Genomic DNA, 25,318 nt, shown 5'->3' on the forward strand with positions numbered 1-25,318 from the left:
ACACGGAGAACTGCATAACCCAACAGCCCTTTCATAGTGGCGCTTGAACAAAAAGCACAGCTTGTGATGGGGCGCCTGGGTGGCTCAGTGGGTTAAAAAGCACAGCTTGTGGGTTTGCCCTGTCTGCAGAGCAGAAGTGGTGGCCTCACCTGACTAGGGAATTCAGTACAGGTCCCCATACAAAGAGATGCACAACCCCTGGGTCCTGTCCTGTTGCCCTACCAAAGCAGGGAAACTAATTCATAGCCCCATCTACTACTGATTATAGTATCATGTCCCGACTTTGTAGTAAGTCCGACCAGAGAATCTAAGCAACTGTGGAGCCTGTTCCACAGCCTCATTTGGATAGGACCAAGCCAGCCAGCAGTCCTACCCAGCTGTTCTCAGTTCATGGCACAACCACCATTCCCATCCTCAGAGTCCTAACAGCGGCCTTGCCCCAAAACAGGCCATCATGGCAGGCCCAGTCTGCCCAAGGACAATACCAGCAGACACCCAGAAACCTAACTGGTTTAACTGTTAGTAAGCTAACTGGTGGAAAAAGTCCTGCCACAGCAAAGCTGGAAAGTTAGCCTAATCACTCAAATGTGCAGATTTACAAACCTAAAAATGAAGGATCACAAAAAATCAGGTAAATGGGACATCATCCAAAAAATGAGCAATGCTCCAATAACCCTAAGAAATGGAAATCTATGAACTGTAACACAAAGAATGCACAATAATCCTTTAGGAAGCTTAATGATCTATATGAAAACATACAATCCCCAGGGATGCAAGGATGGTTCAACACATGCTAATCAGTCCAATGTGGTAAGTCACAATAGATAGAATGCAAGAATCTTATTCTTCCATTAGAAGAATCTGTCCACAGGCACAGAAAAAGCACCTGACAAAATTCAATATCCATTCATGGAAGAAACGCTTTCCTAAGAAATGTGGAATAGAAGGAACATATCTCAACATAATAAAGTCCACATATGACAAGCTTATAGTTAACATACACAATGATGAAAAGAGAATGCCTCTCTTCTAAGATCAGGAATAAGACAAAAATGTCCACTCTTACCACTCCTATTCAACATATTCTGGAAGTCCTAGCTGGTGTAATCAGACAAGAAAAAGAAAATGTAGCAAACTGGAAAGGAAAAATAAAATTGTCTCTATTTGCAGATGACACGATTTTATATATAGAAAAACCTAAAGACTCAAACAAAAGACTGTTAGATCTTATCAACAAATTCAGTAAAGCTGAAAGATACAAAATTAAGATACAGAAATCAGTAGCATTTCTATGTTAACAATGAAGTTTCTGAAAAATAAATCAATCTCAAAATAACAAAAATAATAAGATACTTAGGAATAATTTTAAGGAGATAAAAGAGCTATCATCTGAAAACTACTATTAAACATTAATCAAAAAAATTGAAAATAACACAATAAATGGAAAGATATCCTATGTTCATAGACTGAAAGAGTTAATATTGTTAAAATGTCAATACACCAAAAGTTACCTATAAATTCAATCCAATCCCTATTAGAGGACTCCAATGACTTTTTTTTTAAACACAAAAAACACTTAAAAAAATTTTTTTAAAAATTTTATTTATTTGACAGACAGAGATCACAAGTAGGCAGAGAGACAGACAGAGAGAGGGAGGGAGATGCAGGCTCACCGCTGAGCAGAGAGCCCGATGCGGGGGCTTGATCCCAGGACCCTGGGATCATGACCTGAGCCGAAGGCAGAGGGTTTAACCCACTGAGCCACCCAGGCGCCCCACACAAAAAACACTCTTAACATTTACACAGAACCACACAAGACTCTGAATAGCTGAAGAAATCCTGAGAAAGAAAAAAGCAGGAATAACACACTTCCCGATTTCAAGCTGTACTATAAAGCTATAGTCATCAAAATATAGTACTGACAGTATAAAAACCACATATAGGCCCCAAAGAATAAAGAGCCTGGAAATAAACCCAAGCATACATGGTCAATTAATATTTGATAAGGGAGCCAAGAATTCTCCCTCAAATCTTCCTCTACAGATGACATCTAGCACACCCTGCAAAACCAGTCTCAAATTCTATTTTCAAGGTTCATTTATGGACGTCTGGGTGGCTCTGTTGTTAAACATCTGCTTTCAGTTTGGGTCAAGATGCTAGGGTTCTGGGATGGAGCTCTGTGGTAGGCTCCCTGCTCAGCAGAGAGACTACTACTCCCCTTGTCCCTCCCCCAACTCATGCTTGTGCACTCTCTCTGAAATAAATCTTTTAAAAAAATAAATATAAAATGAAGGTTCATCTACATGATGAATCCTTCCCTAATGACCAAAGTCTGCATAATCTTTTTACTTTGAGCCTTATTTCTTTTCACAGAATCACTAAATGTTGTTCACTGAAGATCTTGTATTCCAACCCAGACCTGAGGCCACTTACATTTCCGGTATTACTGTCAAGTCCAGAATGTTTTATTTTGTAAGAAAATTCTTAAATGTGAATAAAATGAGAAAAGGAGAAAAAGACCAGGGAATTCTAACCGTTCTCTGATATTATGACCCAGAGAAAGAATTCTTACCTGTTTTGATAAGGTGTACGGTGAAGGAATCTTTGAAAAAGTAAAGCTGCAGGCTGAATATACCTAGATTTTAAACAAAATTTATTGTATTGATAAAGTTTATAAAAAACTCCATAGTGCATTTTGCTTATAAAAACTCCATAGTGATAAAGAATATACTAGAAGACTGAAAAATCAGTTGGCATAAAAGTAATTATTCTGTACACAGGCTTAATCAACTAGGAATTGAGCAGCTAGGGATCTTTTTCTGGCTTTCTCTGCTCCTATGTGTGACTCAGGACAATGTCCCTAGGCCTTGGTTTCTGCATCTGAACAAAAAAGGTGGGTAGAAGCAGCCACCCAATGTCCCTTTCATCACTAAAAATCTATTCAAGTTGAGCTCCCTTACTGATGTATGGGAAAAAACCTATGCAGAACAAAATTACAATAACCTTCTTCCACCCCAACCAACCAACTAACTGGCCCAGCTATAAGAGAGCAGTATGTTCATAGGCAACTGATTTCCTTTCAACAGAGTTCAAAGTTGTGTTTTTTAAGTCAATTAAAGTATTACATAGGATAAAGGAGTTCTTAACTGCTTGTTCTGAGATAGAATAATTTATTTCAGTGTATCACATTACCTCAGGACCAAACTATTATTCTGAAAATTAAAATGTTCATTCAATATGTCATTCAAAATAAAAATATTACTTTTCAAAAGCATTAATTTCTCTGGGAAGCATCGTAATTTAATGCTGAATTAATATAAGCATACATACACAAAAATTAATAGATAATTTTCAGAAATACATTTTTTTCTATAGCTAATCCCACTAAGAAGCAGAGCACATTATGTACTTGAAATTATTGTGTTCTGTCATTGTATGTTGGTTTACTCACCCGGACAGTATAATGGATTGTATTCTGCTTTTCATACTGAGAAACCACTAATGTAAAGGTATGGGTCCCAGGTGTGGTCAGCTTTATCTTAGTCAAATAATGAGGGCTGTTAATTCGAATGCCATCAATGTATGGAGGCGGGTCACCTACAAATAAGTAGGTTTACAGAAAAGAATACTTTAGTTTCTATACTTTTTAAATTAAAGTTTTATAGGTCATGATAGGAAAAAAAATTAAATGGATGGACATTCCTCCCCCTTGATTCCATCTTTAAAACATAATAGTACAAAGGAATTTCAACTTCAAACTTTATAATTAAAAATTTTAAATAACTGCTAGTAAGTAAAGACTATCTTTTGGAATACACTCAATGAGATAGAAGATAATACCTACTAGTCCTGTGCTGAATTTTCTCCAGTAGAGGATTTTAAAATCAAGATTGGTGCTTTTTTATTTTGAGGCAATATTTTTTACGATACAAAGTAGTATGTAAAAATATATCTATATTCCTCACCATTCAGAACTAAATTAAGATTTTTGGGAGTCATACTAGCTTCCTTATAAAACAAAGTCCCTTTTAAACACCACCCTTAGTCTCATTCTGTTCCACTCTGATGGGTTAATGGGCATCTTTTCTTTCTTTCTTTCTTTTTTTTTTTTAAAGATTTTATTTGACAGATAACAAGTAGGCAGAGAGGCAGGCAGAGAGAGGAAGGGAAGCAGGCTCCCTGCTGAGCAGAGAGCCCGATGTGGGGCTTGATCCCAGGACTCTGGGATCATGACCTGAGCTGAAGGCAGAGGCTTTAACCCACTGAGCCACCCAGGCTCCCCTGGGCATCTTTTCCGTATTAAACACACACACATCCCTAAAAATGAATGAGTAAATGTTATTTCTGTGGGTATATATCTAAAAAAAGGACACCATATTGTCTTATTTTAAAGCTTTCATCTTTTACTCAATGTTTTTTAGATTCACATTCTATATAGATACGGTTTATTCCTTTTAAAACTCTCTGTAAGAGATACCATTATATGAATATGACTTATTTATAACCTTATTAGTTATTCTGACAATCTCACAGATTATTTCCAGTATTTTGCTATTTCAAACAATGCTGCATGATATAGTCTCTGATGTTTTATTGCAATCAAGCCAATACAATAAAATTATTTCATGCATGTCAATTATTACATGTCATTTAAAATCAATGCTATACCGTTTAGCTTATTTAGGAATACTGAATACTTATATAATCTATTGAAAAAAATAAACATTTTAGTATCTAAACAGGTAATAAATATCTAATGCTTAGAGTGGTGTGATCTAGTGTGAGGAGAAAAACAAAAATCTTGGACAAGATTTTTAACCTTTCTGTGCCTCAGTTTACTCTTGTCAAATGGGAATGACAGAAGAGTGTTTTTTAATTCACCTGAGTGTTGTAATGAAAATAAAATTGTAAACCAGAAATTATTTTTTTCTGAAAAGGCAGTATCATTAAATGTTAAGAGGGAGCATTGTTTAAAAAAAGTCCAAATAAAAAGTTCAACAAAAATATTTTTAAGTTCAAAAGCCATATAAATATCTTAATGCTAGGAATAGCTACTCACAATATTTGTGTTTTTTTGGTTGTATAGTGGCCAACATAATGAAAAATGGGAAATTTGGCTAATTTACCTTTAATCCTTGAAATCGTATGTGCCATGCCCATTCTGGAATATCAAAATCTCTTGATAATGACTGACTGATAGGAGTCAGGGCCTGTCCTCCGCCTCCCCCCCTCACCCCGTGTCAGGGGGATGAATACCATGTTTTTCTCTCACTAAATAAAAATAAGACTTAACGAAACCACTTTCTTTTGCCCAGCCTTCTTGAAAGAACGGTCAATAATTGCTTCCTTACCTCCCAGTCTCTCCTCAATCCACTCTATTTGCGCTTCTAAGCTCACCTCTCTACCAACTCTGTTCTTGTTAAGGTCAACAATGACTACCAGGATGCTAAGTCCAATTATTTCTTCTCTAACCTATCTTACCTCTAAAATAACAATAGATGCATTTGTCTACTCTTTTCCCTCATGAAACACTGTCCTCACTTGGGCCATGTAAATCTTACTTTATTTCCTCAGGTACTCTGTTCTAATTTTTCTGCAGTAACTCTCTTCTGCTCAACCTTAAGCTGTCTGAATCCAAGGGTCAGGTCCTGGGTGTTCATCTCTGTACCTACAACTCTCTCCAATGGCAGTGTATACAGTCCTATCTTCAAAAGGCATCTGTATACCCCTGATTCTTCAATCTGCATCTATAACCCTAACCTTATCTCAGAACTCTACCCAAAAATCCAATTGTTTCTTTGGTTTCTATACCTGGATTTCTAATAGGTATTTTAAATAAGTAACAACAAAAAAAATTAACTTTTGCTTTTACTCCACAACAAAACTGCTTCCTCTACCCCATGCTCAGTTTTTGCCTATCTCAGTATATGTTATAACAGCTTTTTATGAAGTAAGCCTAAAAATGAATGCAGATTAAAATTCATTAATTAATTAAAATTGAATTAATTAATTCAAAATTAACTAAGATCCTGAAAATCCTATTGAAACCCAAATCTGCCCACTCCTCCTCATCTATACTCCCCTATTATGCTAAGTTCTTTCTCAAAATCACTAATTTTGGGGATGCCTGGGTGGCTCAGTTAGTTAAGCAGCTTCCTTCAGCTCAGGTCATGATCCCAGCATCCTGGGATCGAGTCCCACATTGGGCTCCTTGCTTGGCGGGGAGCCTGCTTCTCCCTCTGCCTCTGCCTGCCACTCTGTCTGCCTGTGCTCACTCTCGCTCCTCTCTCTCTGACAAATAAATACATAAAATCTTAAAAAAAAAAAAAATCACTAATTTTGTACTTTTCCATTTTTTGCCCCTGCCAATATAATTCTACAAAGAATGGTCTTAAAAAAATTTTTGTATCATGTCATTTTCTGGATCAAGGCTCTCCAAAGATTTCCTATTACACTTAGAACAAAATCCAAACCCTGGTGTGGCTTACAGAACATCTGTCATCTGAGCCTGCATACCTTTCTGACCTCTTGATACCATACCACCCTAGGCCTACTGGCCTTATTTTCGTTTCTAAAAAACACTCTTTCCCCCTCATTTTAGAGTCCCCCCACTTGTTATTCCCTCTACCTATAATGCTTTTGCCTTTATTTCTTTGCATGACTGATCCCCTTTTGTCATTCAGACTTCCTCTTACCCCTTCTCAAAAAGGTCTTCCATGGCCACCCAACCAAAGCAACCTATCAGTCACAAACATATAACCCTACTTATTTCTTTAGAGACACATCACTACCTGGTATTTTTCTTATTTCTGTCTCTCCAACAAGCACATAAACTAACAGTTCCTATGCTTAATATATGGTAAACTTTTTTTTTTTTTTAATGTGAAAGGAAAGTGATTTCAATATAGTATATTAAATGCCTCAGGAGCCCTACAGAGGGAAAGAGTCACGTTGCCTGGCAGAAAGGTTATCACAGAAAATAACATATAAGCTGGATCTTAACCATGTTTATTATATAGACTAGGGTAAGAGGAGTAAGTGGGTAGAGGAGAGGGAGGAGAGAGAGACTTGGGAGAAGAAACTGTATGAAAAGAGGGGAAGCAAGGGCATGGAATGTTCAGGAGTAATCAGTACCTCACTGAAGGCAGTATGAAAAGCTGTGGCCTGAGATAAAAGGCAACAGAAAGGTTAAGGTCAGAATATCAAAAGTCTTACAAACCATGCCAGAGTGCTTAGATTTTATCCAGGGGCCCACAGAAAATCACAGGATTTTTGATCAGATAGGATTTAAGTTTTAGAAATAAAACTCTGACAGCAATATGCAAGAATACAGGAATCTCAAATTCCTGAGGTCTCTAAATTAAAATCAGAACAAAACACCAAAGTAGCATAAATACCACCACGTCTGTTCGAATGGTTTCTATTAGCCTATCAGCATTATTTCTGTGTATTATCTACATAAAGTTTGTCATTTTAATCAGGCAAATAAAATTTTAATGTTTGTTTGAATGTCTGTCTACTAAACATACCTGGGTAATAAACTTTTTTCCCATCAGTCTTGTATACAACCATTGTGATAAATTCTCGATTATTTGCAAAATCATCCTGGAAGTACAAAGTATCCAATATAGTTAGGAAAATGGGCTCAAAATGCTCTTAGTAGGGAAAAAAAATTCTAATTTTAAGAGCATTTCAGCTACTTAGTGCTGTAAAAACTGCTTTTCTGAATTAAACTCATTTCAATGGATGACCACATTGTATAAAGTAATACATTAGATAAGACTCTGAGGCTATTAAGATTATAGTTATGGTTTACAGAATCAGGCCTAATGATTTAACATCTTTAAACCCCCTTCAGAGTATTCTAATGATAGTATTCTTAAGATCTACATAATCAAGCTCAAAACCCTGACAAAGCATAAACTCACATTCTTCTTCAAGATTTTAAGTATATAAATTTCCTTAGAGGCAAATACACATTTATGTAATACAACACTATCTTCAAGTCACCTATATAAATGAAACAGGCTGGTGACCAAATTACATATCTTATTCACAATGGTCTAATTATATTTTTTAAAGTTTCTGTATGGGACACATAAGAAGGTACCTTGTCTGTTATGTGTCTACTAAGCAAAACCCAAACTGCAGCACCCCCTTGTGGACACTGCACCTCCAGTTTGTACTGGGGGTTGTTGGCCAGACTATAGGCATCTTTCACAGGTCCTTGCTTGGCATCCCAAGTACTAAAAAAGAAAGTCAAGAAAGAAAACAGTAATTAAATTTTTCATTGAGCTAAAACAAACTATTTTAAAAATTTTTGTGTTTCCTAAAAAAAAAAAAAAATGTTTTGTGTTTCTAATACAACTAGGTTATCAGGATTTTTGTTTTATTGCTTAAATAATTTTTGGGATAACCAAAACAGCATATAAAGAAAATAACTATCACATGGCAGTCATTTGCAGGAATGACAAAAAGAATGCTAATCTTCATAAGTTAATTCTTATATTTTACATGATAAAATATAAAGCATATTCTGAAATATACAAAAAAATATACAAAAAAAGTTACCTATGAATACATGTTGATTCTTTAAAAAGACCTGGATTCCAGCTCAAATAAATCACATCATAATACTGGCAGAGATCATCCCATGAAATCCAAAATATTCCTGAAAATTAGATGCCTGTTAATCCATACAATATCTTAATGACAAATAACTTCAGTTAATACATTTCATATTATTAAAGCATGTTGAAGATTGAATGATATCAAAATTGAAAAGATGTATTTACCATTGTCTATTTTCTGAGCTGTTCGAGGATCAAAGTTTAAATATTTTTGTAACTCTGGGGTCCAGTTTTTTATATCATTTTCACTGTATCTTCCTTTCCAACGTAAATGACTCCAAGGATTTTTCAGCTGGATAAATCGCAGCCCCTATTAAGAAAAAAAAAAAAAAAGATAAAGTTGCAAAACAGTTTTACCAAATTTTTATTAGTTATATCATGCATTTTCTAAGAGAGGTTGCATTTTGAATACTGATCAATACTTTTCCTTCCACATCAATTTACAATATTCTTTAATCAATATTTTCACTACATAACTTATCTGATGCCTACCTATTCCCAAGAGCTATGCTGTCATATGGTAGTCACTACCCACAGGTGGTAATTAAAATTTTTTTTAAATAAAAAAATAAAAATCAATTCCTTAGTCACACTACTCACATTTCAAGTGTTCAAGGACCATGTATAGCTATCAGCTTATGCACTGCACAGATACTGAACACTTCCATCATAGTAGGAAGTTCTTTTTGACAGTGCTGCCTTAGAGCACCATAAATTGCCCACCCTTTCAAAGTCTACTCTACTCTGGCCCCACTTTACTTTCCAGTACTCATACCCTTGGCTCTAATCTAGTCTTTTCTCTCATCATCCCCACAAATAATCCTTATTTACCCATGCTGTCCCCCTTTCCTGGAAAGCCCTCTCTGATCCCTTGTAACCACCCTCCTCCCTTAAGATCCTTTCAGATACTCCTTAGCTTTTTTCTCCACTGATTCTCTCAATGAAGACTGCAGCAGTGAAGAAGAGAAAAAAACAACAACAACATGGACTTTGGAGTCAGAAAGAAATGGGACCAAATGCCAGCTCTATTAATTAGCTTTATGGACCTTTGGTGGGTCATTTACTCTCTGATCATTTGTTTACTCACACATAAAATGAAGATTACAATATCTCCTAGAACACTGTTGTGAAGATTAAATGAATTAACATATCCAAAATACGCAAAATATTTAGTAATTAGTAATGGTCTTCTTTTAATTACTACTACTTCTCTAAACTTTGTAACATTAATATTCTATATTACTTTAGTTTAAAACAATTAATATTCTATCTTGTTTCCTACTTGTATAAATGCATGAGTTTTGTCTCCCCAATGAGACTGTAAACTTGAAATGGTAACACTACTGTCATTTTTCAGAAGTCCTGAGTTTATAAAACAGACTATTAAGGTTATGGTAAGTGCTCAGCAAATACTGGGTGCGTCTACAGAACTCAGTACTTGAACTCAGAAAACCAAAAGAGCCTGTAAATCCAAAAGAGTGTTTGTCTTATTTCAAGTAGTCAAATTAGGAAATTGTATTCATTTCCTAATGATGTCAAACTATTTGGGGGACATTTTTGAAAGATACAGTCCTTAGCTATTTTAAATGTAGCAAATCATGGCCTGGGAAAGATGTGGTATCTGGACATTCATTTCTCTCGGGAATCTTCAAATTCCTTTTCTCAATTTCTTCTTACCACTTGTCCACTATTGCCCCTGCCACACAGATATTTAACTCCCCTCCCTCCCGCCATAAAACCTAGTTCTACATAAGTAGGATATCTGCCTCCTGATCCCAGGGTCCTGGGATGAGTCTCGCATTGGGTTCCTTGCTCAGCAGGGAGACTGTTTCTCCCTCTGTCCCTCCCCCTGCTCATGCTCTCTTTTTCTCTCTCTGAAATAAATAAAACCTTTTCTTTTTAAAAGATTTCATTTATTTGACAGAGAGAGAGACAGTAAGAGAGGAACACAAACAAGGTGAATGGGAGAGGGAGAAGCAGGCTTCCTGCTGATCAAGGAGTCGGATGTGGGGCTCAATCCCAGGACCCTAGGATCATGACTTGAGCCGAAGGAAGATGCTTAATGACTGAGCCACTCAGGTGCACCAATAAATAAAACCTTAAAAAAAAAAGTATATTCAGAACCCTAACACTTTTTAAAGAAGAAATATAAAGGAGAGATAATTGCTAAGCTCTTTTGGGGCAGGTCCCAGTCATCACTGACATTTTTAGGATGCTAAGAAGGAGCTATAGATTTTGTTTGAAGAGCCTGCAATTCAGAGGCCCTGAGTAGGGAGAAAAAATGTTAAGACTAAAAAAGGATCTCCTTTATGATAAAACATTCCATTTTCAAAATTATTTCCAAGGGGGAGCAAATGAAAAGAGTTGGACAGATTAAAAAAATCCCTTGGTAAGACATGTTGGACTTAGAGATGGCAGCCTGAAACTGAGATGCAGCTTCACAATAGACTATGGAACGTAACCTCAAGGACACAACAAAATGACCCAAAGGACTGCTGAGACTAAAAGTGTGAAGATCTTAAAATATTCAAGCTAGTTAGAGACAAACAAAAAGGAAACATTTGTATTAATAAAATCTTATTAAGTGAAGAAATTCACAAAACGTAGAAGATTGGCAATAGCTTTTGTCTAAGATTGGGTCTATGTGCACAACAGAGGTTCTAGAGATAAATGCCTAATGAGATAATATTTTTGGAAATATTTTAAAATTTAAGTCAGGACTAAGGAACTATCTCAAAATACAGACAGCAAAACTAAGATAAAAATGATGAACTAAACTAAAACAGCTACTACCTGAAATTCTTTACTGACATTCAGCAAGCTTTTAAATGTTTTGTTTTCACATCAAACCACAGGTGCCTATTTCACTCATAAGTTATTTGTTTGGTTTCCTTTAAGCAATCACAACAAACAGCCTTATTATTCAAAGTAAATGACACAATCTTCACAGAAAATTTCTTCAAATTTAAGCTTACTTCTATATTGAATTTCATTATCTAAATTTAATTGTCTTGTTATTACCTCACTGTTGATCACCTACCAGGATTTTTTTTAATTAACTTTTTTTTGAAGACTTTGTCAAAGAGAGAGAGAGCACAAGCACAAGCAAGGGGAGGGGCAGAGGGAAAGGGAAAAGCGGGTTCCTTGCTGAGCAAGGAGCCTGATGTGGGACTCAATCCCAAGACCTGAGCCAAAGGCAGGTGCTTAACTGACTGAGCCACCCAGGCATCCTGATCACTTACAAGGATGTTTTAACAATAAAATAACATACACATAGTATTAATGTGTATGTTACACAGCAAATGTTATGGCCAATATTTTGACTCACGTTTGTGGAAAATTCTAAAACACATTTCTATACCAAGCACAAATCTCTCAGCTTATTCAATTTCACATATTTTTTTTTTACTTTAGGTAATCAATTTTTATGTTTTTAAAGGAAAACACTATTTATTTTATACACAATGGTTAGGGATACGGTAGTGGCTGATTTAGAAAGCCTTGAGACTAAATAAATGTTGCAGCAGGTCCCTACTGCTTTCATACTTCATATAATTCCACATGCTATATAAGAAAATCAATCTAACACACAGCAGAACAATGTCATTGCTGATCGATCACTACTTCCTTCTGCAAGTTTAAGCAGGGGAAAGTGAACACATGGCTAGTTAAACTTTCCAGTGACTACACAGCTTAGGTACTCTCTATCATCAGGGATAAAGAATCCTCCCTTAACAATCTCTGTACTTTCGAATCCATAGAACAGATCTCTTTTTCATTTAAAAAGAGATAATCAATAACCCAAGAAGTAATAAAGTCAACTATTCCAACATTTGAGCAGAGAAAGAATCTGAAATGCCTGAGAGCATGTTAGGGCTGCTAGGAAGAGAAACATTTGCAAATCCATTGGCATATTTCTTATTCATAGATATTCCCTTATTTTTTTGTCCTTTCGTAAATATTTACTGAATGTCTACCATGCTCTAGAGCCTAATGCTGTGACTACCCCCAACATCAGCAAATAGCTCAGAACCTAGAGGGCTACGTGTTTACCTCAACAAATTTTGAGACAAATTTAATGACTTTAAAGAGGCAAAAGGCATTTCTGTTTTGTCATCAATATCTGCTATCACTGCCATTACATTTCCCATCTTTTTATTTCATAATTTCTAATGGTCAAGGTCAAATTATTTAATATAATAGGTAGAATGATTTTTAAAACTTCATCTGAGCCTTGATGTGTCAGTATTCAAAAGCTATTATACTACTGATGAGCACTGGGTATTGTATGTAAGTGACGAATCACTGAATTCTACTCTAGAAACCAATATTGCACTGTATGTTAACTACCTAAAATTTAAATTTAAAAAAAAAAAAAAAAGGCCTATTACACTATTTGGGATCCTTGCAATATCTTACAATCAGGTATGAGAAAGAAGAAAAATATGTAAAGCAAAACCTTGAACTCTCTAATATCCAAAACAGCATATGCATGTGTGGGAACCAGACCCCACTTCTCTCCTTCAGCTTCAGTCATCATTCCAGTTGATGCAGTGATGAGGACATCCCCTTTGTGAAACCTGGAATGACCCCAATAGACAAATAACTAAAGGAAAACATCAGATTTATACCATCAGATCACACTATCTTTCCTTTAGTCTAATAGTTTACATGAAAATTTCCACAAATTTGACATCTTTTCTAAAATGGGATATTCCCAACACTCCTTAGAGAACAAGAACTACGCTTCTTTTCACAACATATCAGATAAATTATTACATTGCCCCACCCTTCTCCAGTTTTAGATAATTGTAAGGTAGAAACTTACCAATGAAGGAAAGCAAATGCTAAGTTTTCAAATGATTTACAAATGAAGTTGAAGATGTGAAATACACTTTGACAAATCTTCGAAATTTTCTAGTTTCACTACTGAATATGTATTACTGCACAACCTTCCCATCTCTACCTATGGATTATTCATTGAAGGCTTAAAAGCTGTCGTCTTCTTTATATTCTCATACTTCTCTTTTTCCACGTTCCCTCAAAGTAAGTACTTAAGAAGTATGAAACAATTTGCCCATATGACATATTCCAGATTCAAATGTTTTGGATTATTTATAATCTGGATTAATTGTCACTATCACTAAGGATGACTTAGGGCTGGCCATAGCAAGTACATAAAGTGAAGTTCATTTTCAAAACACAATTTCCTGGAGGTACCTAGCTTACTCAGTTGGTGAAGCATGTGACTCTTGATCTGGGGGGTCATGGAGTTTGAGCCCCAAGTTAAGTGTAGATTACTTAAACAAACAAAAACAAAAATGAAAACACATAAAACCAGAATTTCCCTAAATAACTAAAAATGCAGCCTCTGTATTATCTCTTCTAAAGGATGAATTTGTAAAAACTGCCTCTTTTACTATCAAAGAGAGAGAGGAAATGTTTACCTTTGATAAAGCATTCTGAAAGAATTATCCTTACTGAAAGTCTGGCTATCTGAATGCATAGCAATCCTTTCTGGTATCCACCCAGTCAGTGCATGAAGATCAATATTCTGCCAACATAAACACATTTTCAGGACTGTCAATATTGTTTCCAAGCTCTTTAATAAATCCCCATGGTAGCTATTAAATATCATCAATTGTTTTCGACCAGTAATACGTTTCTTATTTAACTCAAGTTTCTACCCCGATTTAAGCACAAGTTTATTCCTTATAATCTGTTGTTTTTTCTGAACACAACAACTGTCCTACTGGTAAATACAATGAAAACTAAAAGCTAAAAACATGTTACAGATAAAAGCTGCTTTAATAATGACACTGTCAGTCACTTAGTGAGTTCTTAGAACAGCCACTTTTCTAAAGTCTTACATATATTCTCATTCTTTCTCTCTCTACGCTGCACTGGGTAAATTAAAAGGCACTGAATTAGAAACTAAACTATAAATATATTTGAAGAACAGAACAATTGAGCATGTAGGCCAAGAAGATATTTTAATATCCTGTTACATTTAAGTATGACCTATACATTCTTTGCCTAGCATTATAAGAACTAGGAGTGTGAAGAAAGCCTGGTATTAGGTGGGAAACTAATCAGCTATGAAGGATGGATAACTTGCATACTTTACTTCATTTAATTTTCCCAACTCTGAAAGGTGGGTATTATCCTCATATTACAGACAAGCAAAGATGCTAGGAATGGTTACATACCTTTTCTAAGGCCACAGTCTGGTTAGTGTCCTAATTCAAAGTTATACTAATCTAATTTTTGGCATAAGCTCAGTCTACCTCATCCAACTAAAGGACACTGGCACACACCTTGATTTTGTAGGTTAAGCAGTGTTAAGACTGGGAAAAACTAAAACACAAACTCCTTGAACCTGAATTTATAATCCAAAGAATACACATAAGGATGACAATATGACACATCCCTTTGATCTGAAGAGACTTCTTTGGAAAGGTATGCTGTATCTAATTGGTCCTGTATCTCAACATGACAGCAGACTTGCATTTTAGGCTTCCCTGAATCCTTTACAATGCAGTATCCTTGTGAAAGAAAATAGTTTTCCTTAATAAGGTGATTGATTAACATTTTTCAGAGGTTCAGATTCTGTTTCATTTTCCTTTAAATAAAAATATCATCTATAATCTCTCACATTTAAAATAGTCATATTAGATAGCATAAGTCTGTGTCTGGATCCTCCAGATACTTACCGAATTGGATCCTGGGAAATCATATCCTCCCATGACCTTCATATATGCTTTTTCTATGAGAGAAACCCATAATTCACTTTTGTTGTTAGAATAAGAACAGAGCAATTCTCCCTTATGATCAACAGGTAATTGATCATCAATGATCACCTAGAGAAAGAAAACATTAATTTCCTTAAGTGGTACAAAATACTTTAAACCCTTTCTATCAAGGGAAAAAAATACCCTTTCATATAGATGAAATAAAAGACATAATATGCCCATTATTAAAGTAATGATAGCTTCATATTTCTAGAATCTGCTCAATTTATAAAAATTATAAAATAACTAAAAAATGTCTTTATTCCATTTTATAGGCTAATCTCTGTCATGTGATCACCTTGAGCCAACTGGTTAAATGGATCTATATCATCAAAATTATTACAGATTCTAGAAATGTACATTTTATCTAAAGTAATTATAAAAGGGCCTCACTTTTAAGGTAAATAATATTTCTACATATAATTTTAACCTAAAACTGCAAAAAGACTCATGTTATGTACAGTTGTAAAAGAAGAACATTATGGCCAAAAGATACATTTGAGTAATACAGGAAGTGATCACCACAAAGATACAGTTTCTAAGTCACACCAGAAAGTGATTTGGGAAATGAGAATAGGAAAAATTCTGATCTAATACTAACAAGAGGATTATGCAACTACATTTTCAAAGATTCTTTAAACAATGGGTTAAAGACTACAGAAAAAATCATTCCCAATGATTCCGCTTAATTTTTAAGTAATCATCTAGAGCAGCGGTTCTCAAAGGGTTTTCTTAGCAACACCGGCATCATCTGGGAACTTGTTAGAAATGCAAATTGTGGCCACACCCCACAAACTGAGGGGTACAGGACAGCAATCTGTGTTTAATTAAGCCCTCCACATGATTTTATACATACCAAAATCTGAATATTACTGAGCCACTGAGCAACTTCTCAGACTGAAAGTATCAGGGGATTTGTTTAAATATAGATTCTGATTCAGTAGGTTCAGGAAGGCGTTAAATTTTTCAATTCTAACAAGTTCTCAGATAAGTGCTCATGTTGATCCATGGACCTGAGCAGACAAGAGCTAGAGAATCCCAACAATGCCAGGCCATTACCTAAGTTCATAGTTCTTAAAAAAAGCAGTATAATTTCAGACTGTATATATTTCACAAAAGAAAACATAATCTGAAAGACTTCTTAGGTTTGAGGTTATGACTATATATATAAACTCTTGTGACCTTATAGTTTGCCCTATTTCCTTTCCCTTTTAATCAATTAAGAACTATCAGATTAAAGTTTAAGCATTAGTAATCATTAGCCCAATGTTACTTTTTGAAACTTTCTATAAATTTCCCAAAATCATCTTTAAAAAGACTTTCTTAATTTTTAATTATTAACATACGATGTTAATGGTAGCAATATGCATAACACCATAACATTTCTTAATGATTCTACTCAATATTCAAAGGTGGGGAAGGAGAGAGAAGGGGTTGGGGTGGGGAGAGATATTATTCACCTTTCTTGGGACACCATTGAGGTGAAGTTTTACCATATACTTTCCACATGGATTGTATTCTGGCTCACCATCCTTATTCTGAGGGTAAATTATGCTTTTGTAAGGAAAATAAATATTGAAATACCAAATTAATATTCATATAAACTACGCAGGATATTATATTTTCTTTAGACATATGCTATTGTCTTGGCAATTTTATAAAAACAAACAATATTTTTCTGTGATAGGCTTAGGAAAAGAATTTCACTCTAATCAAAGTGCTTATTTAATATAAAGAAAATATCTTATGAGATCATAGAGCAGGGCACAAATTTCACAATACTCTGAAAAATACTAAGTTTCTAATTATAAACTCTAATAAATTTTCTAATAAGTGGATATATTTTATGCCAGCTGAAATAATCTTCTCTCACTGGCTCAAGAGCCATTTCAATCAAGAACTAAGGCAACTAACTACAACTCTGACAGAGATAAAGTTAACACAATTCTGATAAAGCTACACAAAATTATTTAGTAAGACATTTGTATCAGTATCAATTATTTTTACACTATATATTATTTACTTATATAATCTATTTATCCAAGATGGCAAATAGCTTAAAACAAAGGTCTGTGTTTAATTTATCTTTGTGATCTCAGGACTTACACAAAAACCACTAAGGAAAAGATGCATGAAATATTATAATGCTTAGTTTGTATAATAAATGATCTTTAGCTAACAAAACTTTAAAAAATTGAGAAGAAAAACTATTTCAGTAACAGCAATCTAAAGCAGTTTTAGCCAAAAGAAAGATTTTCTGTTTTCCAGGTACCATATTAAAAGTTAAAAAGGTGGCATTTTAATATATTTTATTTAACCAAACTTATTTATTTAATATATTTTATTTAACCAAACTTATCCAAAATATTGTTTCAGTGTGCAATCACTATAAAAATTTGAGGTATCTTCCAATTTTATATTTTTTGGGCTTAGTTTTCAAAATCTGATGTATTTTACATTTACAGCTCATTTTGATTCAGATAGACCTTTTCAAGTATACAATATCCACATGCAGCTAGTGGCTACCATATAGCATAATATAATTATAAATATGATATGATTTTACTTTGACCAATTTTATTTCAAAACATACCTATTTCATATATATTAACACATGTATATACATTCTTAAGACTATTTTATGAAATCTTTCCACATTCACAAGTCATCTGTTTAACATACAATGCCACAATATTCTTAAGTGATATGCCTTCTTCACTTTCTATGCAGATAAAACCAAAGCTGTTAACTTCTAGTCAAGAAACAATTATATGAAAAGGGCCAAAGGGACAAATACAAAATTTTACCTGGTAATCAACTTCTTATTAAATCGTCTTTCATAAGCTGCACTGATAGCCAGTGATGCCACAAAGGAACAATCTGATACTATTGTCTGTTAATAAGAATGTGTTAATATATTAATTCATTCATGTAATTTCAACATTACAACAATATTTAAGCACTACACCTATGCCGCCTTTTTATACTGAGTTAACTGCTGCTTGAATACCAAAATGAACAGAAATGCTATATTGCAAACTATTTTCTTCAAATAAATTCCAGAAAAATTGAGTAAAATCCTTCAATAAAGTTAATTTAGAATAAATATGTATTTCTTACATGGATAAAAGCATACTCACTGAATCCACAAGTTTTTAATAATTTAAAGGCATTTTTAAAAAAGTTTATTATAATACGACCAACTAAACTGAATATGCACATCAAAAGATTCTTGAATCACAGTATTTCAGGACCATTACTTTTTAATTTTTTTAGGATTGTATTTACTTATTAGAGAGAGACAGTGAGCACAAGCAGGGCTGGAGGGTGGGCAGAGGACTTCCCAGACTTCCTCTGGGATGGGCAGAGGAAGAAACAGACTCCCCACTGAGCAGGGAACCCAAAGTGATCCCAGGACCCTGAGATCATGATGTGAGAGGAAGGCAGATGCTTAACTGATGAGCCACCCAGGTACCCCAGGATCATTATTTTTATACTAACTGGAAGACATCTGTATGTCAATGCAAAACTTAACTGAATAAAGTTTGCAATAAAGCCATATTGTTGTTACACCACTGAAGTTTTTTGAATAAGCTTAGTATCTTTCTTTTTAAAAAATACCTGTTTCTCGGGGTGCCTGGGTGGCTCAGTGGGTTAAGCCTCCTACTCTTGATTTCAGCTCAGATCATGAGACCAAGCCCTGTCTTGGCCTCCATGCTCAGCATGGAGTCTGCACGAAATACTCTCTCCCCCCATTCTTCCCTCTCCTCTCCCACTTGTGTTTGCTCTCTCCCATATAAAATCTTAAAAAAAAAAAAAAAAAATCTATCCTCTTATTAAGGTGAGGCTGAGATCCTCAACTTTCTCATCTGCAAAAATATTCTGATAAAAAGGGTCTATATAAAAATCTGCAATTCCTCAAATCAGTTATTCATACTCATTATCTCAGTATGCAAAGTGTGCAGAATTTTTCCAATTATACTCATGCATCTTGACACATAATAAAAACTAAGAAAATCCCCAAATCTATATTCAAATTACTTCAAAATGTTAGCTTTCATATAAAAGCATATAAAATGTTTACCTGCTTTATGCTAAAACTGGACACAGTATAAATCATTGTAGGATTGTTGGTGAGGTCTTCTGGTCGTACCCATTTGGAAAATGTAGCTTTTTGTTTAGGTGATAATGGTAGCTTGCCCCATCTATCACTGAGGTAATAATAAAAATTAAATACTACTACTACTAAAATTAATCTTTAAAAAATGACACAAAACAAAATTAAGTTTCCTAGAGATTTATTCATTTATTTTTTTGGTATAATGATCATAGCTATTATATCATCCTAAAATAAAGCTCTGGTAAAATCTGGCTCTTTACACTTCACCATGAATCCAGTCAACGTGTTCATTCTTCTCAATTAAAAAAATATAAATTTATTACTGCAAACAGGAAAGAAACTTAAATTCACTCATATTTACTTTAAGAATATACTTTAAAAGTTTACATTAGCATATTTAAGAAATTCAGTTTCAGTAAAATGGAACTATTAACAATAATAAAAGCTGATTCAATTCAAAAGGACCTAGGAAGCTATAGATCCTTGTGATGGGTCTTGATAAACTCTTTTCTGCAAGGCTAACAATGAGAGTAGCTAATTACTGATTAATAATCATGTGCCAGATATCATGCTAAAGTATTTTATATATACTGTTCACTTAAACTTTAAGACAATTCCATTAAAACAAATATTTCTGGAAAAGGCTTAAAAGTGATTTAATAACTTGCCAAGGTCACATAGCCAAAAAGTGGCAGAACTGGCATTTGAATCCAGGTTTAGGGTGCCAGATCCACCATTCTTATCTATTACCCTCTAACTGTGTGTTGGGAATATGCTGTGTGGTATTTCTCGAAGACTGATGTATAGCACAAGATAAAAAACATCTACCTTTCCTCAAACCTATTCTAGAACAAGGGTAATAGTCTTGAGATTTCACAAGATTTCTAGGGTAATACAAAGTCTATGATATGCAAAATGAAGCAAATAAACATTTTTTAAAAATTTTATTTATTTATTTGACAGACAGAGATCACAAGTAGGCAGAGAGGCAGGCAGCCAGGGCTGGGGGGAGGGGGAGCAGTCTCCCTGCTGAGCAGAGAGCCTCATTCTGGGCTCATCCCAGGACCCTGAGATCATGACCTGAGCTGAAGGCAGAGGTTTAACCCACTGAGCTACCTAGGTGCCCCTATAACATGGTTTTTAAAAAAAATTACTGACACTGGGAGAAAGGTGGTTTTGTGGTCAGGTGTTATCTACAAACTCTTACACATTGTTTTCTTAATTAAAGGACATCTATAAATGTTTAATAAACCAAGATTTATGTAAATTTCTTAGACTATTATACACTTCTCAAACTTTCTGATGATCATTTCACAGAACCACTAGTGTTCTGGTCATTTTGGTACCTGTTTAGGAACAGTAGCTGACTAAATAGAAAGTAAGTTGAATGAATTCAGAAGAATTTAAATTTTAAAAAATTTTAGGTAAATATATAAAGTCAATTCAAATCTATAATTATATTGTATTATTAACCTGCTGTATAAGAATACAGATTCCTTAATATCTATTCTCTTAAAAGTCACCACTAAGTTATCAAATTCAGTGTTTACTTATAACTTTAATTTATTAAAAACATTTTATAAATATGATTTATATTCACTTTAGGATTTAAAAATACATGAACCGAATAGAAAAAAAAAGGTTTAAAAATTACTCAATCTTTCTCACCAAAGATTCATAAATTGTGGAGTCCTTTTTTATCAGTCTGTTACCTTTGAGTTTTGAAATATTTACTGTTACTTTTTCTTCTGATTATCCTACTGTAAAATAATCTAGAAAAACAAAAATGGAAAAATCTTGCTAGAGTAATCTAGTATTTATTCTTGATTTTTCTCCAAACTTACTTAATTCAGCAAGTACTTACTGAGTACCTACTGGGTGCCAGACACTGCACTATGCACTGGAGCATAATTAAAACAGACATGTTCTATGTCCTTATGAAACATAATCCAGTGTGGAGGACTGGCACTAAGTAATCTTATATAAAACATATAAAATTCCAATTGTCACCAGTGCTATGACTAAATTAAAGGAGTTTGCATGGCATCGTATTTTACTGTTTGATTATGTTGTAAGCATTTTCCCATATTATTCAATTTCTCAAAAACTTGATTGTTCATGGCAGTATAGTATTATTCTTATAATGTTTTGTTGTACGAGCACGAAAATCACGATTTATCTTAATTTATTATACAAAGATTAGAACGACAGGTTTATATCCCTACTTGGATATAACCATTGAAGAATGTATTATTCTAATACATTCACACTTTCACAATTACAATATTATAATTTTACAATTACAATTGTAATATCCTGTATATACAATTGTATTGTAAATACGATTACAATACATATTGTAATATTACAATATTGATGACTACCTTTTATATATAAATCTTTGACTACATCTACGAACATTTTTTTGAATTGGTCTCCTGAAGTGAAATTACTGGTCAAAGGGATAAACTTTTTGTTCGCTTCTTGGTTTAAACATTTTTTCTTTCATTTCTTGTATTTATAGATAAGTAGAAAAAATGATGTAAAAAATGATGTATTTATCGATAAATAGAAAAAATGACACATCAGATATCTATAGTGGTTGTCTCCAGATAGCCAAACTGGGCGATTTTAACTTTTTTAAAATATTTCAAAACTTTTGCAATGAGCATGTTCTATTTATTAGAAAAAAATCAGAGTTGATATTACATACCAATTGTATAAAAAGAACATAAGGGAAAAGTAAAGAACAAAAGGGAAAAGTATTTGAAATGTACAAACTTTGTAATATAATTTAGAATTTAACAAGATAATTATTTTTCTAAGTTAATCCTTATTATATAACAATATAACAAGCACTACTAAATGCTTTATATATATTTTTTAAAGATTTAATTTATTTATTTAACAGAGATCACAAGTAGACCGGGGGGTGGGGAGAGGGAAGCGGTATCCCTGCTGAGCAGAGAGCCCAATGTGGGGCTCACCCAGGACCCTGAGATCATGACCTGAGCTGAAGGCAGAGGCTTTAATCCACTGAGCTACCCAGGCGCCCCTAACTGCTTTAAATTTTATTAATAGCAGTAACACTATGAAGTAGATTGTATTCTTATTTTAAAATCTGAGACAGAGGGGCGCCTGGGTGGCTCAGTGGGTTAAGCCGCTGCCTTCGGCTCAGGTAATGATCTCAGGGTCCTGGGATCGAGTCCCACATCGGGCTCTCTGCTCAGCAGGGAGCCTGTTTCCTCCTCTCTCTCTCTGCCTGCCTCTCTGCCTACTTGTGATCTCTCTCTGTCAAATAAATAAATAAAATCTTAAAAAAAAAAAATAAAATAAAATAAAATCTGAGACAGATTTAGTAACTTGCTCAGCATCATACAGCTTACAAAACTGGACAGTTTAGCTCTAGAATCTGTGCCCTTAGTATCGATCAATGCTATAGAGCTCCTCTGATATAAAAATTTCTTAGACTCTAATCAGTGACTAGCATCACATCATTGCCTGGGTGAAAATAATTAGGTTGACAACTCACTGGCTAGATGTCTAATTTTTGCTCATCTAAGAATAGCAAAACACTAGAAAATGAGAAAGCAGCTCTCTTGTTCTTTACAGAGCCTTTTATACAATTGGTATGTAATACATATCAACTCTGAATTTTTTCTAATAAATAGAACATGTTCATTGCAAAAGTTTTGAAATATTTTAAAAAGTTAAATCACCCAGTTTTGCTCTCTAGAGACAACCACTATAAATATCTGATGTGTACCTTTACATCATTTTTTCTATTTACCTATAAACATAAGAAATGAAAGAAAAATATACATATAACATCCAAATTTTCTATTTTTAGATTTACTATATTGAAAGCATTTCCCCTACATCTTTCAAAGATGTTTTTATTGGTAGCATACACACTTACTATAATAATATAGATGTGCCATTATTTATTCATTCTCATACTGTTGCCTATTTAGTTTGTTTCATTCATTCATTTCATTCACTGATGAATGCCCTTATTCATCTTTAGTCAAATTTTTATTTCCTTAGAATTAGTAGATGCTGGGAGTCATGAACCAAGTAACATTTTTAAGGCTTTTTTTTTTTCCCCCAAAGACTTTATTTATTTGACAGACAGAGATCACAAGTAGGCAGAGAGGCAGGCAGAGAGAGAGGGAGAAGCATGCTCCATGCTGAGCAGAGAGCCAGATGCTGGGCTGGATCCTAGGACCCTGGGATCATGACCTGAGCCGAAGATAGAGGCTTAACCCACTGAGTCTCCCAGGCACCCCCATTTTTAAGGCTCTTAACACAAGCTGCCACTGTCCTGGAAGGCTGTGCTAACCAACATTTTTCATAATTAACCCTTTCCTGAACTGGACTTTTTAAAAGTAAATAATGATACCGTTATCATTCTATTCCACTTTTCCATTCAGTTCTTTCTTTACTGACTTTGCTGTTGTGATTCAAACACTGATTCAACAAATATTTACTTTGTGTCAGGTACTGTGCTAGTGTAATGGTAGGCAAAAGAAGATCCGCATGTGCCCATTACCAAGCAAATGACCACACAGATACTCTTGCTATGCTGCCTTACGTTTTTCCCATAGCTGTACCTCTCTTCCAAACTCTTTTATTATAAATTTTGATTTCACGGCTATGAGCTAAATTGGATTTCAGAGTATGGAAAACTACTGAAAAATTAGAATCATCTTGGAAGTAAAAAGTACAATAGTGCTTACTTACCAGAAAGGCATTGGATAGGCAAAACGTTCCCTCAGATCAATACTCATGAAAGGAACATATTCTATACCATTTATTTTTGATGTTGTCCTATAAAATACAAGGAAAAAACCCTAAAGTAAATATTTAAGTTTACCTTAACTACCAATCTTATCTGAAATTTATATGACAAAGTATGGCACTATAATAACATTGACAATCTCATGTTGTTGATATCTTTATTTGAATAAAATTTTCACAAAATTAGTTGAATACCAAAAAATAAACAACTCAATTCAATTCAGTAAAACAGTCTCAAGGCTTACGTCCTTTACAACTAAACTATGGTCTCAAGATAAGCCTATACTATAGGTATTGGAAGTATCCTTGACACCAAGACACAAAATGAATTCTATCCTAAGCTCAAAGGGAGAAAGCAATTGCTTTAGTTACTTTGGGATTTAAAAAAACATGACAATTACAATTCTGGAAAATATGTTCTTCCTATTTTCTGGTTATGAAAATGAGGAATGTGTATTACAAGAAGGAAGCTATAGCTATATGACAAATTAAAGAAATGTGGCTTATAGTAGCTTTGCATGTTTTACATGTATGTTCAGTAGTATGTATCAACTATTTCCTTCTCCTACTTCTTTCCCTCATTTTATTTAGAAGTAGTTACAGGGTAGTTTCACAACTTAGCCTTTAGGTAACAATATTCAGTGAGACTGTGACTGACTTTGAGAACTAATTAATACAGAGAGCAACAGATACAATAACTGTGTATCCTCATTTTTGAGAGGATGAGAACTTTTCACCCGTATAAAGGATAGCCGAAATCTGTTAAGTAGAAATATTATTGTTTCATTGCAGCATGAAATTCAAATGTGTGTAGAAAGGAGCACATGGATGCTAAGTAGCCTCAGTGTTAGACTGGTACTGTCTCTCAGCTCTAAAATCTATTCGTCTTTGCCTTGCTGTGTGTTGTGGGGGGTTCATATGCAATTTTTCCAGGCAAAATGAGACACATTAGAAGAATTAAAATCTTCAGTAGGAAA

At 34.2% G+C, this 25,318-nt stretch overlaps 1 protein-coding gene across 2 annotated transcripts in view; it reads right to left on the reverse strand.

Annotated features, from left to right (window-relative positions):
* The window catches only part of CAPN7 (calpain 7), a 42,243-nt gene that overhangs the window by 4,476 nt on the left and 12,449 nt on the right, over positions 1-25,318 (reverse strand). The window contains exons 6-18 of one of the 2 annotated variants that reach the window (XM_059162576.1): positions 24,285-24,371; positions 19,506-19,632; positions 18,229-18,314; positions 16,882-16,975; positions 15,344-15,490; positions 14,078-14,184; positions 13,090-13,210; positions 8,796-8,940; positions 8,572-8,671; positions 8,111-8,246; positions 7,530-7,605; positions 3,452-3,597; positions 2,573-2,635 (exon numbers count right to left, since the gene is read on the reverse strand). In XM_059162576.1, coding sequence (XP_059018559.1) covers positions 2,573-2,635; positions 3,452-3,597; positions 7,530-7,605; positions 8,111-8,246; positions 8,572-8,671; positions 8,796-8,940; positions 13,090-13,210; positions 14,078-14,184; positions 15,344-15,490; positions 16,882-16,975; positions 18,229-18,314; positions 19,506-19,632; positions 24,285-24,371 — 1,435 coding nt within the window. The remainder of the gene's footprint in view (positions 1-2,572; positions 2,636-3,451; positions 3,598-7,529; positions 7,606-8,110; positions 8,247-8,571; positions 8,672-8,795; positions 8,941-13,089; positions 13,211-14,077; positions 14,185-15,343; positions 15,491-16,881; positions 16,976-18,228; positions 18,315-19,505; positions 19,633-24,284; positions 24,372-25,318) is intronic. The other variant, XM_059162577.1, reaches the window with a different exon arrangement.

The sequence above is a fragment of the Mustela lutreola genome, chromosome 2 (genome assembly GCF_030435805.1).
Source record: "Mustela lutreola isolate mMusLut2 chromosome 2, mMusLut2.pri, whole genome shotgun sequence".
In the NCBI taxonomy this organism is placed as follows: domain Eukaryota; kingdom Metazoa; phylum Chordata; class Mammalia; order Carnivora; family Mustelidae; genus Mustela; species Mustela lutreola.